General features: G+C 57.8%; 2 protein-coding genes across 4 annotated transcripts in view; one reads left to right on the forward strand and one right to left on the reverse strand.

The window, feature by feature from the left end:
* Positions 1–4,099, forward strand: part of PSAP (prosaposin) — a 28,656-nt gene extending 24,557 nt beyond the window's left edge. The window contains exons 9-14 of the mRNA XM_028109678.2: positions 355–450; positions 732–918; positions 1,003–1,160; positions 1,472–1,552; positions 1,791–1,898; positions 2,959–4,099. Of these exons, the coding sequence (XP_027965479.1) occupies positions 355–450; positions 732–918; positions 1,003–1,160; positions 1,472–1,552; positions 1,791–1,898; positions 2,959–2,994 (666 nt within the window). The 3' untranslated portion in view covers positions 2,995–4,099. The remainder of the gene's footprint in view (positions 1–354; positions 451–731; positions 919–1,002; positions 1,161–1,471; positions 1,553–1,790; positions 1,899–2,958) is intronic.
* A 218-nt stretch (positions 4,100–4,317) lies between these two features.
* The window catches only part of CDH23 (cadherin related 23), a 47,503-nt gene continuing 34,426 nt past the window's right edge, over positions 4,318–17,394 (reverse strand). For all 3 annotated transcript variants that reach the window (XM_088020170.1, XM_088020171.1, XM_088020172.1), the window contains 17 exons: positions 17,165–17,284; positions 15,456–15,633; positions 15,097–15,308; positions 12,635–12,826; positions 12,367–12,480; positions 11,614–11,743; positions 11,258–11,509; positions 11,015–11,176; positions 9,252–9,508; positions 8,803–8,900; positions 8,272–8,392; positions 8,112–8,191; positions 7,934–7,974; positions 7,723–7,783; positions 7,112–7,241; positions 6,788–6,910; positions 4,318–5,414 (listed from right to left, as the gene is read on the reverse strand). In XM_088020170.1, coding sequence (XP_087876296.1) covers positions 5,088–5,414; positions 6,788–6,910; positions 7,112–7,241; positions 7,723–7,783; positions 7,934–7,974; positions 8,112–8,191; positions 8,272–8,392; positions 8,803–8,900; positions 9,252–9,508; positions 11,015–11,176; positions 11,258–11,509; positions 11,614–11,743; positions 12,367–12,480; positions 12,635–12,826; positions 15,097–15,308; positions 15,456–15,633; positions 17,165–17,284 — 2,598 coding nt within the window. In that variant the 3' untranslated portion in view covers positions 4,318–5,087. The remainder of the gene's footprint in view (positions 5,415–6,787; positions 6,911–7,111; positions 7,242–7,722; positions 7,784–7,933; positions 7,975–8,111; positions 8,192–8,271; positions 8,393–8,802; positions 8,901–9,251; positions 9,509–11,014; positions 11,177–11,257; positions 11,510–11,613; positions 11,744–12,366; positions 12,481–12,634; positions 12,827–15,096; positions 15,309–15,455; positions 15,634–17,164; positions 17,285–17,394) is intronic.

The raw sequence follows: 17,394 nt of genomic DNA on the forward strand, positions 1-17,394 counted from the left end.
ACGCTGAAATGATGGTGACCAGATAAGATACATCATGCGGACTGCTCTTTGAGGTTTTCGAAGCAGGTTTTATTGCTTCTGTCTTCCTGAAGTATGAACTCCTGGTTTTTCTGTGGCTTTGGGGGTTGTGTGGTGGGAGGTAGTGGTGGTAGAGCACTGGGCAAAGGGATGGGTCTCCCACCACATAAAACCAGCAGGGACGGGAACTTGGGACACTGGGAGGAAGCCACCCTGTGTGTGACATTCTCCTGTCCCTAGCCACAGGGTGTCCCTTCCCCTTTAGAGCAGCAGGACCCAGGGGGTGAGGTGAGGCGAGGGTCTCAGCATTAAAGTGCTCTCCTGCCCTTCCCACAGAAGGACATGGTCCAGGCGAAGGCTAATGTTTACTGTGAGGTGTGCGAGTACGTGGTGAAGGAGGTGGTCAAGCTCATTGACAACAACAGGACTGAGGTATGTGCATTTCTAGAATGCTAGGGTGTTCTTGTTCCCTAGTAGCAGAACCAGCAATGTCCTTGCCAGCATTGGACACCAGCCCTGGGAATCCGCACACCTGCCGCCCACTGGTGGATCCCTCTGGGCTGGGGTCGGGCTGCTTTGTAGGTCTCGTCTTTGTGGGGAGGAAATAGCAGCTGGCTTGTTGGCTGGTTTCCTGGTCATGTTAGTATTCTGAGATTCTTTCCCAGCCCTATCCAGCCTCTCTTCTAATAGGATCCTCTTGTTCTGTGTTTCAGGAAGAAATACTTCACGCTTTGGATAAAGTGTGCTCAAAGTTGCCTGCGTCCTTATCTGAGGAGTGCCAGGAGGTGGTGGACACTTACGGCGCCTCCATCCTGTCGATTCTCCTGCAGGAGGCAAGCCCTGAGCTCGTGTGTGGCATGCTCCATCTGTGCTCCACCCAGGGGCTGCCTGTGCTGCCTGGTGAGCGGGGTGAGGGGGCGGCTGGCTGGCCCCTGGGGGCTCGGGAGGGCCCTGCCGGCACTGAGCCTGTGCTCCTGTGTGTAGTGCGTGTGATTCAGCCCAAGGATGGTGGCTTCTGTGAGGTATGCAAGAAGCTGGTGAGCTATTTGGACCACAGCCTAGAGAAAAACAGCACAAAGCAGGAGATCCTGGCTGCTCTTGAGAAAGGCTGCAGCTTCCTGCCTGAGCCATACCAGAAGCAGGTACGCCCTGGGCTGCTTTGGGCCAGAAGGTCTGAACCTGCCTGCGGAGTGCAAAGGCTGGGGTAGCTCCTCGATTGTGCCCCCGATTGAAGTTTTCAGGGAAAACTAGCCATTTCTTAGAGGAGTCTGTTGGCTCAAGGGGAGCCACGGAGGGGCAGTAACGGGAGCAGCTGAGGGGAGGCTGAGTGCGGGTGGGGGCATCTGGGAAGGGGGTGCCGGGCTGGCAGAGCATGCGTAGCGCCCCTTCTTTTATGCCCCCACTCTGCGTGGGCACACCTCGACCTGGACCCATCTCCCTGTTTACCTAACAGTGTGATCAGTTTGTGACTGAGTACGAGCCCGTGCTAATAGAAGTCCTGGTGGAGGTGATGGACCCTTCCTTCGTGTGCTTGGTAAGCTTCCGAAAAACGTGGGGCCCAGCCGGTTCCGCATAGAGCAGGGGCTCCTCTGAGGTTCTGCCAGAGTCTCTGGGGATGGGCTGTGGGAGGGGGACAGGGCTTTCCGCAGCAGCACTGACTTTGGAAGTGCATGTCCGAGCTCTAGTTCTAGCTGCTTCTCGAAGCGGATAATCTCTGGTTTTGCAAAGGATCAGTAGGGCAGATCTGATTCTTCCCCGTTTTCACCACATAGAAAATTGGAGCCTGCCCTGCAGCCCATAAGCCTCTTTTGGGAACCGAGAAGTGTGTGTGGGGCCCCAGCTACTGGTGCCAGAGCATGGAGGCAGCAACCCAGTGCAATGTGAGTAGCTTGGCCACCGCTCCTGGGATAACCCTGGGGCAGGAGCTCTACCTGGCCTTCGTGTCAGGGAAAACATGGAGGCCCATAGAAGCAGCTAGGCTTTTTCGTGGCCGCCCAGCAAAGGCAGGAGGACTGACGACATTCTTGCCTTTGAGAAGTAAAAGGTGGGGGTATCTTTTAGGGCTTTTTTGCTTCTGCTTCCTTGTTTTTGCCTTTAGTTCCCTTCTGACAGGGTCAGGATCAGATTCGCACGAGGCCACCCTAGAGATTGCACAAGTTCTCCTCTCCCTCGGGTCACTCTTGGCTGGAGCCTGGCCTGAGTCTTCACCCAAGGCCGAGCCCTTGTTCTTGAGTGGCCCTGAGGCTTGGTGCCTGCCCGGCGGTTCCAGGGCCAGTGGCGCTGTCCTGACCGGGCCGCCCCCAGTGGTGCACCACACTGCTTGCTCGGCTGGGGACGTGTGGACCAGTCAGCTACTTAATGTTCTTTTTCGCAACTTTTTCTTCCTCCAGCGGGTTCTTCATGACCAGTGGGACATGACCACTGGCCTGGTTGCCATCAGTTTGGGCCCCTGCAGGGAAGGGGCGGTGATGCCCACCTGGCCGTGTCCAGCTCCTTGCCCCGCTGGCCCCAGCGCATAGCACGGTCAGGGGAGGAGTAGGTTCCTGCTGCCGTCCTGGGCAAAGGGGGCCTGTGGGGCCACTGTTCTCAAGGCCTGAGCCGAGGTGCACTGTCTTGGGTGAGTTCTGCCTCAGGGGGCCTCCATGCCGCCTGCTGAGCGCTGGGACTCCGCCTGTAGCCAGGTGGAGGGGTCCCGGGCCCTCCTGCATGGGTGCTCACCGGTAAAACACTCAGGGGCTCTGCAGCTGCTGCTCCCGACTCTTGCCTTAGGGGAGTCCCCGACGCTCGGGGGCCACACGCTCCCCAGCTGTAAGTGGGGTGCTGTCCAGCTGACTAGGACGGGACGATGGGTTCCAGTTTTGGGTGATGTCTGCTGCAGGAACAGGCCAGGAGTAGAGTTTGTCGCGTGAAGACTAAGGCCAGCTTCCTCTCTCTTGTCAGGCTGTGGAGCATTGCAAACGGCACGTGTGGAACTAGAAGGGGGACGTTCCATCTTGGAGAAACTGCAGCATCTTTTCCTACTTGTGTGTCTGGGGCAGTGAACACTCTCATCTGTTGACTCTGTTATAAAAATAGGTTCCCTTTCCCTCCCTCCCTTTCCTGTCCCCTGTAGCATTGCTGTCTGTGCAGGAGGCGCCTGGCCTGCAGCTGCCCCCGCTGCTTCCCTGTCCCTTTCCTTTGCCTAGACGGGTGAGCACGGACCGTGCCCTGGAGGGCTTTCAGCCTGCCCTTGCATGGTGGTTCCCTGGAGGAGGTGGTGGGGGGCTCTGGGGGCTGGCGTGAACCAGAGCTGCTTGACAGAGGCCCTCCATCCTGTTGGCTGGGGCCTTGTTCTGAGCCCTCTGCCTGCCCCTCAGCAGGGACCTCCCCTCTTCCGGGGCTGCTCTCCAGAGAAGCAAAACAAAGGTGGTGTTACATGAAAGATGAGAGGCTCAGAATAAAGAGGCTTTTTAAAACCACGTAGTTCTCACCGTAGGGGAGATTTGGGAGGCATCTGCCCGGGAGGCCTGGGTGGGTCTCGGGGTGGCTGTACCCGGGTCACCCTCCAGTTCAGCTTTGGTGTGTGTGTCTTTCCTCGTGATGCCTTGGTCAGGGTTCTGTGGATCTCGGTGGCGGGAGGGGGGGAAACCTGTCTGAATGTCGTCCGCTAGCTCCACGTGCAGGTCCTGTGGGCCTGGCGCGCGTGTGTGCGTGCGTGCGTGCGTGCGGACAGTGGTGGCTGCCTCTTGCTCTCGTGTCCGCCCGGCCGCTGGAGCCTTGCTTCATGCGTCTCTAGTGCCTCCCAGCCCCCTCACCTCCATCCCCCATTTCCTAGCTGGTCTTTTTGGCCTTCAGATAAATGTGGATGTAAATGTGGATGAGAGGCTCCTAAGCCTCTGGCTGTCAGAGGGGTGCTGGGGGTGCTGTCCCGGGGCCTTGGCTGCCGCCTGCCTCTCCCGTTGGGCCTCCTCTTCTGTTCCACTTCTAGTTGCCAGGAGACCGCGAGATGTGCAGTTGCTATTAAATGGACTCAATGACTTTTTTGGTTTGTTCTGCACTAAAGTTTCTGTGATTTAACAATAAATAAAGTCTGTTAACCAGACCTGAGCCTGAGTGCTTCTCTAACACTTCAGCCAGCGTTTGGTTTCTGAGTCGCTGCAGGGCCATGGACCTGTGGGTGTCCAGGGTCCTCTGGCCTCTCTTGGCCGCAGAAAGCAAGCAAAGTGGGCAAAGAGAATCCCCACCCCCCACTGACCAGGCCCCCTCCCCCTTGCCCCAGGCCAACTGCGAGGGTAGTTTACTGAGCCAGGACGAATTGAATTGCCTCCTTGTGAGTTGTTTTTCTTATTTAAAATGCAGACTATTCCAGAAACGTTCAGTGAGTACCAGTTAAACAAAAGGGGAAAATGTTGAGGGAATAATTTAAAAAAGGAATACACGCAAACACTCTACATTCAGAATCCAAGGGAACACCAGTCCTCTCTCTTTACGAGCCGCCACATTTGGGAAGGAAGCCAGTGGAATGTAAAGAATGCCGTTCGCTGACAATTGACCACGTCCATGTGGGGAGGCAGGGATCACTCACGGCGCCCAGCTGGGTGTCCAGCCAGGGATGTGCTAGAAATGCACTGGGACTTGAGCTGAAGTCAGGGAATCAAGGCCAGGTGGGGTGAGCCAGCTCTGGGCCTCCCTCCCCTGGTGCTGGGCGTGGCGGGGCGGTGGGGAGGGGGAGATGGACAGGGATGTGGCAGGGGGTGGGGAGGGCTTCCGTGGCCTTTTTAGAGCTCAGCCTGGGCTGAGTTCGTCCTCAGACTCCTGGACCCCCAGTGACCCTCCTTACCTTGTCCTTAGGTGCTTATCATTTTCGTTTGGTTTTCTTAAAAAAATAACAAATTTTATGAAGGTAGAGGTCAGGTGCTGAATGGGCGTCTGGCAGAAGCAGAGTCTGAGCAACTGGAGCAGGCTCCACCAGGCCAGCCCGAGGTGGTACAGCCCTGGCTGGCCTGGGGAGGGGCCCACACTGTGGTCCTGCTCTGCCCTTGCCCTGGGAGGGATGGGGGACACCAGCAAGGGCCCCCCCCTCTGTCTGGTCATAGCTCTGTGATCTCCAGGGGGCTCTCCAGGATCACATCACGAAGCTTGTGCAGGGGTGTGGATTTGGCTGACTCCGTGCGGGCGTTGCGCTCGAAGGCACTGGCTTCCGCGGTGGTCAGGGTCTCCAGCGAGTGACCCAGGCCCTTCTGGTCATCCTCGGGCAGGCTGTTAAGGTCAGTGGCCAGCAGCGTGCCGGTGCTGCCGTGCACCGTGTGGCTGCCGTCGGGCCCCTTGAGCTCCGTGGGCGGCTTGTGGCGGAAGCGCAGGCTGCCCCGGGCAGGGCTGCGCTCCCCTGGCTCCTCCTCCAGCTCCGTCTGGATCAGCTGCAAGAGGCCAGGATCCGCCAGTGGCTCTGGGACCCGCCCAGGCTCAGGGCCATGCCCAAGGGCTGAGCAGGTGGCTGGCCCCAGAGTCGCACCTGCTGTATCACTGTTTCTTCCCTCCTGCACACAGGTAACTGCAAGGAACTCAGGGCTCGAGCTGCAGTAGGCCTGTTAGCTGATGACAGTGGTTCTCAAACTGGGTACAAAGGGGGGGGGCACCACGGACACTTAGGGTGGTGTTCTTAAAACGTGGGCTTCCCATGAGAATCTTGAATTCTGTGTATTTAATGATCTATAAAGATCCTATGATGCAGTTTTGGGATCTCATTTGTTACCAGTCTGTCCTCAAACAGGATCCACTCTGGCCAGGTAGGGAGTGTCCACAGGTGAAGTTGGAGGGGTGACAGGATATAGTGGAAACTCACCATGTGGCACTTTTGTCCCGTGTGGAACTGTTAGCTCTGGCCTATTCCATTTGGGAATTGTTGGCCCAACGGGAAATCTGGGTTTTTAAATAAAGTCTGAGTTCTTAAACTGTTGACACTACTGCAGGCAGACAAACCTATATGGACCCGTTTGACCCTGAGCCAGTTTCCTATAGGACATCACTCCCGGGCATCTTCTTGGGCCCCTCAAGCCTGAGAAACCCTCCCCAGTACCCACGCTGGGAAAGCCCACTGTGGAGCCCAGGAGGTAGACTTCCTGGACCCTGCCCATTGCTGTCTTTGGCCCTGGCTGCTGAACTCTAGAGACTCTGAGAAGGATGAGGGTGGCTGGGGAGAGGGACGGAGGGAGGGAGGGAGGGAGGGAGGGAATGAGCACCCCCAGCGCTGGGGCACAGCACACAGCTCCGGGCTCGCCCGGCTACCTCAGAGACGGAGGAGTGGCAGGAGGAGGCTTTTTGCACCATCCGCTGTGCAAAGAGCTTTTTGAGCCGCAGGTAATCCTCCAGGACCACCTTGAGCAGTGAGCCCTGGGGGAGGGAGAGGGTTAACCCCCCCACCAAGGCCCTCCCTTGCCTGCCACACCCCTCACTAACTCTGATGGGGGTGATGGAAGGTAATCACAGGCACCTGATCCGAGGGTAGAGGATTGGGAGCAGAGCTTGCTGGTGACAGTGACCAGCCAGAACCCACGTGGGCTTCAGGCCACTGCAGGCTGAAGCAGCTCCCCATCAGCCTGGTGCCCGGGCCCCTCTTTCTGCACACTTTTGCCCAGTGGAGGGCAGATCTAGCTGAGCCTAGAGGTGGAAAAGTTGTTTCCCAGGATCCGCCCCCATTCCTGTATCCTCTGCAGCTAGTGCCAGTGCTGTCAGAGGTCTGGGTGCAGGGCCCTGAGGCGGTGTGGTGCAGGAGCCTGCAGGGAGGACTCACCTTGATGGGTCCCTCCCGAATGATCTGGCCCAGCTTGGCAATGTTGTCATACTCCTGGATGGCTGCCCGCAGGTACCGGTCATCGTCTGGCTTGACTGCTGCCGGTTCACGCCCAAAAGTTCCCTGGGGGGGGGAGAGAACACGAACTGGAGCAGAGGTAGACTGCATGCACACACGTGTACATACACGCCCGGAGCAGTGACAATCCCCCCACCCCCCACCCCCGGAACCCAGCTCCTTGGCGATCAGTGGCCAAGACCTGCTTTACCTCCACCCCCATCCCTCATGATCCCCCCCCCGCTCCCAGCTCTGGCACTGGCTCACATGGGTGCGGGTGGGGCTATTCCATAGGTCTGCAATCTCACTCAGGTTCTCTGGCAGGTCGTCCTCATGCTCAGCCTGGGCAGCCAGCTCCAGGTTCCGGCAGAAAGGATCCAGCCACACGGGGTTGGCTCTGCATGTGGGGGGTGGGGGGGGTAGAGTGACGAGGGACAGCCTGAGTGCACAGATGCTCTCATAGCTTCACCACTAACCCCTGCCCTCTTCCCTGGCCAGCACGGGACTGGTGGTTCAGGGCCATGAGAAGGAGGCCCCTCGCCTGTGGCCCTCAGGGGTGCACCCTCCCACACTAGGATCCTGCAGGAACCAGCGTGACGTGTCAGTCTGGATCAGCTTGGGTCCAGCGGTCTCACTCTGCAGGTGGTATCCAAAGTCTCTGTCCCCTGGAACTGGGGCCCAATTAGGGTGTGGATCCCAGCTCAGCCAATAGTTTCTGAGTGTAGAGAAGGGTGACTGGCCCACTAGGGGGCACCCCCGCCCCAAGTTTTAGCTAGTCTGGTCCCTCAGAGCTTGAGGGGTGGTAGAGAACCTACTCCAATTGGGACCCGGGCAGGCCTCCCCAAAGTGCACCCTGAGGGCTCAGGGACCCCACTTACCCATCAAAGGAATACTTGTTGGTGTTGGGCATGTCCATGATGTCGATGAAACCACGGTTCCCTGTAGGGAGAAGTGCTGGGGTATGGAGGGGAGGGGTGCACCCTGCTGGGCCGGGGGAGCCGAGCCAGCCTTGTGAGGCCTAGGCAGGCACTCTAGACCCCTCGAGGCCCCTCCTGCCCTCTCAAGCACCCCATCACAGCCCTTGCTCACCTGCTGAGCCAGCCACAATGGCTTTGAGCTTCCTCTTGTGTCTGGAGGGAAGCAGAGAGAGGGGCTGGTGAAGGAGGCTGGACAGGGCTGGCATCTCAGGGCCCTGCCTGCCTCTGTGACTGTCCCAGGAGCAGGGCTGGTCAGCCTGTCCCAGGGCAGGGAGGTGGGGGTCACTCACACGGTCCTGTAGTACCAGTTCATGAGGATGAAGAGCATGGCCGCCAAGAAGAGGAGAATGGCCAGGACAATGATCGCCATCTGGGGGAGTGGGGCCAGGCATGAGTGGGCGAGAGCACCCAGGGCAGAGGGCTGGCGGGGCTGGGTGCCCCCAGAACTACCTGCAGGGCGGACATGTCGTCGGGCAGCCGGACAGAGATGGCAGGCTGCACATCCAGAACGTTGTAGTTCCGGAAGAGATTCCGTAGCTGCTCCTTGTTCTCGTCAATCATCTGGATCACTCTGCATGAGGGGCAGGGGCCTCAGCTCCCCTCAGCCATTCCTTAAGAGCTTGTCCCACGCAGAAATGTCTGCAGAGCTCTTGCCTCTGACCCCCAAATTGAACCCCACCAAGCCTTGCAAAATCAGATCCCACCCAGCTAGAATAGCTTGTATCTTACAGGTTTCACCACCCCTCAACACAAGATCCTGCTTGCTCCTCACCGTCCATGTAGTATTTACACTTTACAGATGGGGAGAGTAAGGCTCAGAGGGTGGAGGACACCCCCAAACTATTCTTTACTGGCCCTGCCTCCCTCTCGGAGAGGGGAGCCCCCACACAGCCAGCCTGATGGTGTTATCTGCCTCCTTTGGGGGGGTCCCTCCCGGGGCAGGGAGGTGGGGCTGATGGTCTGAGCACAGACCCCACCCACCGGTCCACGTCCAGGATGCGGTTGGTATCGCGGTTCACAACATGGATGAGCAGCTCGGTCTGTGCGAAGTTCACCCGACCCTTCTTGTCCACATGGAACTAGGCGAGAGGGGGCATGGTGGGCTGTGGCAGGAGCAAGGAATGGGATGGGGAGCCCCTCCTGGCCTGCCCTGTCAATAAACCCATCGCTGCTGAGTGCTCCCCAAGGACTAAGCATGATGCCAATCACTTCACTGCATGGGACCGGGCACTATTATTAGCCTCATTTTATAGGTGAGGATACTGAGGGCCAGAGACGTGGAAGGACTTTTCCAAGGCCACGTTGCTAGGGAATGACTGAGGCAGCACAGACCCCCTTTCAGACCGATGATCTCTCCGCCATGCTCTGTCCCTGTGGCCTGGTCCCCCTCCCCTCCCAGCCCCTAGACCCGGGGCGCTTCCATGGGGCACCTGCACATCATCAGTGTTGACGATGGCACCAGTGATGTTGGAGAGCAGGCGGATGAACTCCTCCTCAAAGCCACGCACGCGGTCGGGGATCTCATTAATGACGATCTTGACACGCTGGTCATCCCTCAGGATGTAGATGCCGATGATGGCCGTGTCGTTGTGGCCTGCCAGGTCCCGGGCCACGATGTCCACCACAAAGTAGCCGGGGCTGTAGGCCATGAAGAGGTCGAAGGTGCGCAGGATACCATCCACACTCCCTGCGGGAAGAGCCCATGGGCAGGTGCAGCTCAGGGACCACCCAGCGCCCCTGAATCTGCTGGGGAGGGGTGAGGGCCAGGGGACACACTGAGGGGAGGCAGCATCTCAGGCCGTAAGTGCCCGCAGGGCCCAGGAGAGAGCAGAGATGACTGAGGCGTGGGGACAAGTGAACGTGAGTGTTCATTGAGGGAGCGGTGGCATTGGCCTCGGCTCAGCTGTTTGTCATCCTCAGAGAAGGCAGCCACTGCTGCCCTAACTGGTACTTCTAAGTTTTACTTAAACCCTGCAAGTTCAAACACAGCTGTGGGCTGCACCGACCTAAAGATGGTAAGTTTGGGACTCTGCTGTCCCGTGCTGGGGGACCAGGGAACACGTCTGAGTCCCCCACTGACTGTCTCTCTCACACACATGCACTTCAGGATTCCACAGCCGTACTACAGAGATGACCCGAGGTGCTGTGGCAGTCTTGTCTTAGAAGACCGCAGACCTGGGTTCACAAGCTACATAGCCTCTCTGTGCCTTAATTTACTAAACTAAGAGCAGCAGTAGATCAGAGGACAAAGGATGGCATCTGGTTGTGTGACCGGAGGAGGTGGCCTGTGAATTAAGCTCCAGAGGATGGTAATGGGGAGCATATCTGAAGGCAGAGGTGAAGGTCAAGATGGTATTTCAGGAGGTGAAGACAAAGAGCGAAGGCCAGCGGAGGGTGGTCTAGAAAAGGCTGCAGGAGTGGTGAGGCATTCAGCTTTGGGTGGACACGGGGCCCTTACAGGTAGTGGGTGGGCTGTGGAAACAGAAGAGGGACTGGGAGGAAGACCTGGTGAACCTTGAAAGCCAGGCCAAGGAAGGAGTCTAGACTGCAGTAGGCAAGCGTGGGGAAGGGGTGGGGTCTAGAAGTAAGGTCATGGGACACCCACCAGGACACCTTCTTGAACCTGACCCAAGAGGCTCAGCTATCCACACAGGCAAATGCACTAGTCAAAATGCATACCTTTAGGTACATACGTGCTTCCCCAGTGCTTAGCACAATGCCTGACCCGGGGGAGGGGAGAGGTACACAAATGGGAAGACAGGCGGATATACGGAAAGGAGGATGGGCATGTGGATGGATGAATGGACGGATGGGTAGATGGGTGGACGGACGGATGAGTGAGAGGAAGGATGGACAGATGCCCGGGGTGGGGCAGACTGACACATGCGTGGGTGAATGGGTGGATGGATGGATGGATGAATAACGGATGGATGAGAAGATGGAGGGAAGGAAGGAAGGAGAAAGCAGGTGGGTAGATGGAGAGATGGAGACGTGGATCAGAGACTAGAAAGGTAGATGGAGGAAAGGATTCACAAGGGGCTGGCTGTATGACGGGTTAGATCTAGGGAGGGTGAATGGAAGGATTCACATAGCTGGCTGGCCAGTCACTCATACCCTGTGGTGCCCACACAGACCCCATCTCCTCCAGACTACAGTCCATGCAGTGACAGAGGTCTTGGGTGGAGGCTCCTACCCATTGTGAAGACCTGGCCCACGTCCTCAGAGTCATTGGCAAGGGCCCGGAAGTAGTGGATGGCCAGGATGCTGTAGAAGACCAGGCTGTTGTTGCCAATGTCTGCATCCAGGGCCAGCACCTGGATCAACTCTGAGCCCACCTTGGCATCGGTGGCCACTCCTGTGGAATGGGCAGGCGGACGTAAGTGGCAGGGCTGGGACCCAGGCCCCGTCCCCGGGGCCCAGACCCTGCCCCCGGCACCTGCGGTGTACTCGGCCTTGGTGAAGCGCGGGGGCTGGTCGTTGATGTCTTCTAGCACGACGCGCACCTCCTGCAGGGTGAGGTCGGTGACCAGGTCGAGGGCCGGGGAGGGCCCCCGCGGAGGTGTCCAGCTGCGGTTGCTCGAGGCCTTGACGATGAAGGAGAAGACAGCTTCCCGCTCCCGGTCCAGGTCCCGCAGCACCAGCAGGCGCCCGTCAGGCTGCAGATGGAAGTTCTTCTCTCCGTTGCCGGCTGGGGGCGGGACCATGGCACGGTGAGGGGGTGGGGCCGGGGTGGGGCATGGTGGGGTCCTTTCCAGCCCCACGGTCGGTAGGGCATGAGCCCGCGGGTCCCACCTGCAATGAAGTAGTACACGATGGCGTTGGGGCCCTCGTCTGCGTCCACGGCGCCTGTCACGTTGCCCACGAGGGTGCCACGTGGAGAGTGCTCGGGCACTGTCAGCAACTGGTACTGGGGGCTGCCTTTCTGCAGGGGGGGAGAGGGAGGTCACAGGAGGCCAAGGTCGGAGGGCCCCAGGCAGTGCCTTTTGTGGGCTGAGGGACTTCACTGCCCAGGCCCCGTGGGGTGAGCAGAGCTTCTGGAACATCAAGGAAGCATGGGTTGGGCCTGGCCTGGCCTGTTCTGTGAAGCAAAGAGCTTCACAGAACACCTGAGCAAGGGGGCACAGTCATATACATGTGCATGCGCGCACACACCCGCACTCACATGGTCCCCGGAGAACCTCACATCCCATGTGCACACAAGAAAAAACCCCAAGTCGCAGAGTCTGAGTCAACAAGAGGGGCTCAGCCCCAGCTCTGTGCGGCAGAGCTGAATTTCAGTTTTCTTGCGCGCTCTTGTGTGTGCAATCAGGAGAGCTACCTCTCCACGAGGCAGGCCTGTTTGCTTTTCTGACTGCCGAGTAGTACCTTGAAATAGCAACTGCTCAATAAATATTTGTTCTGTGAGGTGCATGCAGAGTTTCCGTGCGTAACCACACGTAGCGGCACAGTGTGCACAGGGGCGGGTGAGCATGTGCGCCTGCAGGCAGGTGAGTCCCTGTGTGGGTGTGGCTGGTGCGGGGGTGGGGGGGGCGGCGGTGAGCTCACTGGAGGCCTCACAAAGAGAGGTTCGTTGTCATCGATGTCCTCCAGGGCCACTTGCAGCGGCTGCATGGTTTCATATGGCACTGGCTGGCCCAGGTCGCTCGCCACCAGGATGAGCTGGGGGACAGAAGAACACAGTCAGAGGAGGTCTCCCCCCGGGGGAGTCAGCTCACCACCCTGGCAGGCATTCTAGGTGGGGAGGGGGCGGCCCTGTGCCCGGAGGAAAGCCCCGCCCTCGGCCCCGCCCCTCACCCGGGTCCCGCCCCCTTACGCTGTACAGGGCCTGTTTCTCGCGGTCCAGGCGCTGAGCTGTCTGGATGAGGCCGCTGATGGGGTCGATGGTGAAGTACTCCCAGTCCCGGTTGCCTGCCGTCTTCAGGAAGCTGTAGCGCACGGCCCCGTTGAGGCCCTCGTCCTTGTCTGTGGCATAGACCTCATATACATTGGAGCGCAGCGGGATCTCCTGCGGTGGGGGGTAGGGGGGTTTGGCAGGGAGGCTCCTGGGGCTTCTGAGAATCCCAGCTCCCAGGCCCTGATGGCCCTCTTGTTCTTTCTCCTCACTCAGCAGACTGTCCTTGCCACCTTCCAGCAGCCTTAGGAAACGTCTGCCGGCTTAGCTGGACTCTCCTGGAGTCTTGAGCACCTGCTAGAACATCCCTTCACCCCACCCCCACTCCACTGCCCCTCAGTGGACCTGCCTGGTCTCCATCCACCATGCTTCACACTCTCTCAGGGTTAGTGCCCTTCCAGGGGCTTCCCCCCATCCCTTGGATCCCACTGGAAGGCAGAAGGGGAATCCAAAGGCTGAGGCCATAGCTACCCCTCTGTCCCTGGGTCTGTCTTGTGCTCTGCTACCGTAATCACAGGAGCCCTAGGTATCCCCAGAAAACACCATCTACCCAATGGGGTGCCCGAAAATGAGGGACAGGTGGGTAGGATGACATGGTGGATAGAGACAACAGCTGGGTTCTAGTCTGTTACGAATTCACCATGTGACTTGGACATGCACTCTACCTCTCTGGGCCCCAGGCTCTTGATTCCCTTGAGTTAAGTCTAAGATCTCAAGAAATCTGATGGACATCATACACTGACCCATAATAAGGCTGCACAGGGCACAAGGAAAAGAGCACATTTCTTGGCCTTTACTTGAAAAATTATCAGCTCAGCATGGTTTTACTTTGTATCTCACTGATCAGGACAATCAGAAACTCTAAATGGTAGTTATCTAATTAATAGCAAGTATGGGGCGCCTGGGTGGCTCAGATGGTTAGGCGTCTGCCTTTGGCTCAGGTCATGATCCCGGAGTCCTGGGATCGAGTCCCGCATCGGGCTCTCTGCTCCTTGGGAGCCTGCTTCTCCCTCTGCCTCTCTCTCTCTCTCTCTCTCTCCCTCTCTCTGTCTCTCATGAATAAATAAAAAAATAAAAAATCTTTAAAAAAAATAGCAAGTATGATGACAAATGCTTGCTGTTTGGGAGACACAAATCTTTCAAAATATGGTGTCTTGAAGGGGAAAACATAGCAAATTGGGCCTTTGTTGTGGAAAAGAACTAGATTATTATTATTATTATTTAAAGATTTTATTTATTTGAGAGAGAGAGAATGAGAGAGAGAGCACATGAGAGGGGGGAGGGTCAGAGGGAGAAGCAGACTCCCTGCCGAGCAGGGAGCCTGATGCGGGACTCGATCCTGGGACTCCAGGATCATGACCTGAGCCGAAGGCAGTCGCTTAACCAACTGAGCCACCCAGGCGCCCAGAACTAGATTATTATTAATTTATATCTTGCCTTCTTCCACAAAAAAGATTTGAGACCACTTACAAGAACGTATAAATTATAACAAGAATGAACAAGTTAAAAAAAAATCAGGGTAAAGAAAAAGAAACGGTTGGCAGGAAAATGGAAACTGAGGGGTGGGGGGCAAGGTCTGTGCACTAAGCCCCTGCAGGGTCACTCAGCGTGGGCTGGCCTCGCCGAGCTCCCCAGTGGGCAGCTCGAAGAGGACCACTCCCTCACTGCCGTGGGCACTGGATAAAGCAACTCACAAGGTCTGGGCACAGCGTTTCCTGCTGCTTAGCCCTGGGAGATATGTCTCCTGTGGGACCTCAAAGTGGGGACAGTGACAAGGACCTGATATTGACATTCTGAGAGGCAGAGGCATGCTGAAGTTGGGGGAACAGCGCACAAGTGGGAGATCCCTGGAGTAGACCAGCACTGAGCAGGTCCGGCCTGGGGGCTGAGAGGAAGGAGGGGGCAGGGCAGGGGATAAAAGAATGCTCCTTGCCTTTACGAGGCAATTTGGATCAAGAGATGGAAGAAGGATTGGGGAATTCTGGAACCTCAGCCACTTCCCCTTGTTTCTTATTTGGATGCCCATCCCCAGTCCCTAGGCCGGGTATCAGCAGGAACAGCAGACAGACGGAAGGAACATGTATGTTTATTTTGAGACACAGATACGGGGAAGTGGGTGTCCGGGGAGGCCGCCTTTTTTGGCAGACGTCTAGGAGGAAGAGCTAGGGCATCTACTATTCTTAGTCCCATTTTGCGGATGAAAAGCCACCCAGAGAAGTCACTTTCTCAAGGTCACAGTAGTGACAGTTAGACTTGGGCCCAGGACCTTGCGCTGGCATAGTGGCCTCAGTTTCCCCACCTTCCCCGGGGGACCCTTTCACTCTTCCAGGCGTGACTGCGGGAGGGAGATGGTGGTGGGCGGGAGGCCCAGGGGACAGCGGTACCTCTCTGATGTGGAGGACAGTGCCGTTGGGCGGGCGCACAAAGACAGGGCGGTTATCGTTGACGTCGATGACCTCCACCAGGAGCATGGTGGTGCCCCAGAGTGGGGGCTGTCCGCCATCCGTGGCCACCACAGTCAGGTTGAACCTCTCGTAGGACTGCAGCGGCCGCTTTGTGGTCACCAGACCTGAGTCCATGTCCACGTGGAAGGCCTCTGGCGGGTGGGACAGGAGAGCCGGGCCTGGCTCTGGCTGAGACGTCCCTCCGCCCCTCTTCCTCCTCCTCCTGGCCTGGGGCTTTGCGCACCACCGCCTGCTCCTCCCACGCCCAAGGCATCACGGGTGGGGAGCGGCCTACTTACCCACGCCAGGGCCCTCGAGTGAGTAGGCCAACTCCCCATTGGGGCCCTCGTCCTGGTCGGCGGCCATCATGGTGATGACTGAGGTGCCTGCCGGCTCGTTCTCATACACGCTTGTGCTGAACTGGGGCTTGGAGAACTGTGGCCGGCAGTCATTGATGTCCAGCACCTGGATCACCACCTGGGGGGGGGGCGGGGAGGTTGAGGTCAAAGGTCAGGAGCATACTGAGGGGCTGCTTTGGGTGATTCGGTCATACAGGAGTAAAAGCCAGGGTAGACAGTGCCCACTATTGGATTCTGACCTCAATTTATTTACTCCCCGTCCCCCACCGGCCAAGTCTCCGTGCCCTTAGCTGTGCGCTGGGGACAGTAGTATCTCATCTCTCAAGGGCCGCTAAGGTTCACCCATGATGCACAGCGCCCCAGTTAATGCTCTGCAGCTAGTCCTGTGGTTACCAGGTGTCTGTGTCTGGGTCCCGAAGCAAGGAGCCCTCCCCACCCCCCTCCCACTCCATCCTTTGCTCCTTCCCACTGTGGCCCCTACATCTGGCTCTGATTTCTCTACCTTAAGGCTGCCCTATGATTCCTCCACTCCCAAAAGTTCGCTCTTGGTTGGGATGTGTGTCTGGCTTGGAACTTGGCTCCCTCTGCCAACCCCCCGGGCCAGGGTGGGGCCCACGGACACACCAGGCCGAAGGCCGTCTCTCCCCTGGCTGCTGAGGCCCTGCCTGACTGCATCCCCACGAGAACCCTTCAGGATTTTAAGAACCCTGTTCTGTGCACAAAGCACCTTCCAACTCCCCATCTCCCTGACTCACCACTACCTGGGGGAGGAGGCATCATCACTGCTGCCCCGGCCTCCCACCCCCTGCAGAGTTGACAACTGAGGCTCAGAGAGGTTATATGCCAAACGCCGAGGGCAGTCTTAGTCTTCTGACTCCAAATACTGGGCTGTTCCCCGCGCAGCAATGTGACAGGGACGGGATTCGGGCGTGTGAGTGCTCCCGACTCCTTCCCCCTTAGGGACACCTGCTAACAGGACTTTGTCTTTGCCCACCCAGCTGCTCACCAGCCCCCACGCTCCAGGACAGTTTTCCTTGGATGGTTAGGCTCTTGTGGGGAGAAACGGCAGAACCGCATACAGAAACACAGGACTGGACAAGGCAGGAACCGGGGAAGAAAGAAGGAGAGAGCAGAGCCTCAAGGCATGGGACTTTGGACAGAAGTGGGGACAGAGCTTAGAAGGGGGTAGGCTGGCCTCAGGGGAACTGCGTTGAGGCTAGAGCCGGAGTGGGAATGGGGCTGAGAACTGGAAAGCCTCCTAATGTTCTTGAAGGGACATACATGAAAATAACTGTGTTATGATTATGTTTAGTTGCTGGACTGTTGTTTTCACTGGGACACCATGGATAGTGGGACATTGGAGCCCCAGGCTTTACTTGGGTTACACTCAGGTATTTTAAACACTGTCTTCGCAGGGGTTGGGCACAACAGATTTCTCTTAGAGAGTCCCCATCTCCCTAAGCCACTGCCATTTGACTCACCCAGCTAAGCTCCTGCTGTCTCCTGCTGCCACCACGTCTCCGAGGGGACCGGGCCCGGGGGCGGGGGGGCTTGCTCCCACTCTGCAGCATTCTCTAAAGTTAAGGCTTTGCTTGTTGCCTCCACAATTCCAGTTCTTAGGGTCCCTGGCCTGGGCTCGTGGCCCTTACCTGCACCGAATTTTCTCGACGGTTGCTGGCTATATCTCCAGGGTTGTCTTTGGCCAAGGCCGTCAGAATATAGTGGTCCTTCTTCTCCCGGTCCAGAGAGGATAGCACATAGATGTCACCCTAGTAAGGGGAGGGTAGAGTCAGGTCCTTCATCAATCCAACTGTTATTTATTGAGCATTCGTTCTGCGCCAGACGTTGTTCTAGGCTCTGGAGACACGGCACCGAACAG

The sequence above is a fragment of the Eumetopias jubatus genome, unplaced genomic scaffold (assembly GCF_037043125.1).
Source record: "Eumetopias jubatus isolate StellerSeaLion01/CBP00866 unplaced genomic scaffold, mEumJub1_p1.0 scaffold_17, whole genome shotgun sequence".
Classification (NCBI taxonomy): domain Eukaryota; kingdom Metazoa; phylum Chordata; class Mammalia; order Carnivora; family Otariidae; genus Eumetopias; species Eumetopias jubatus.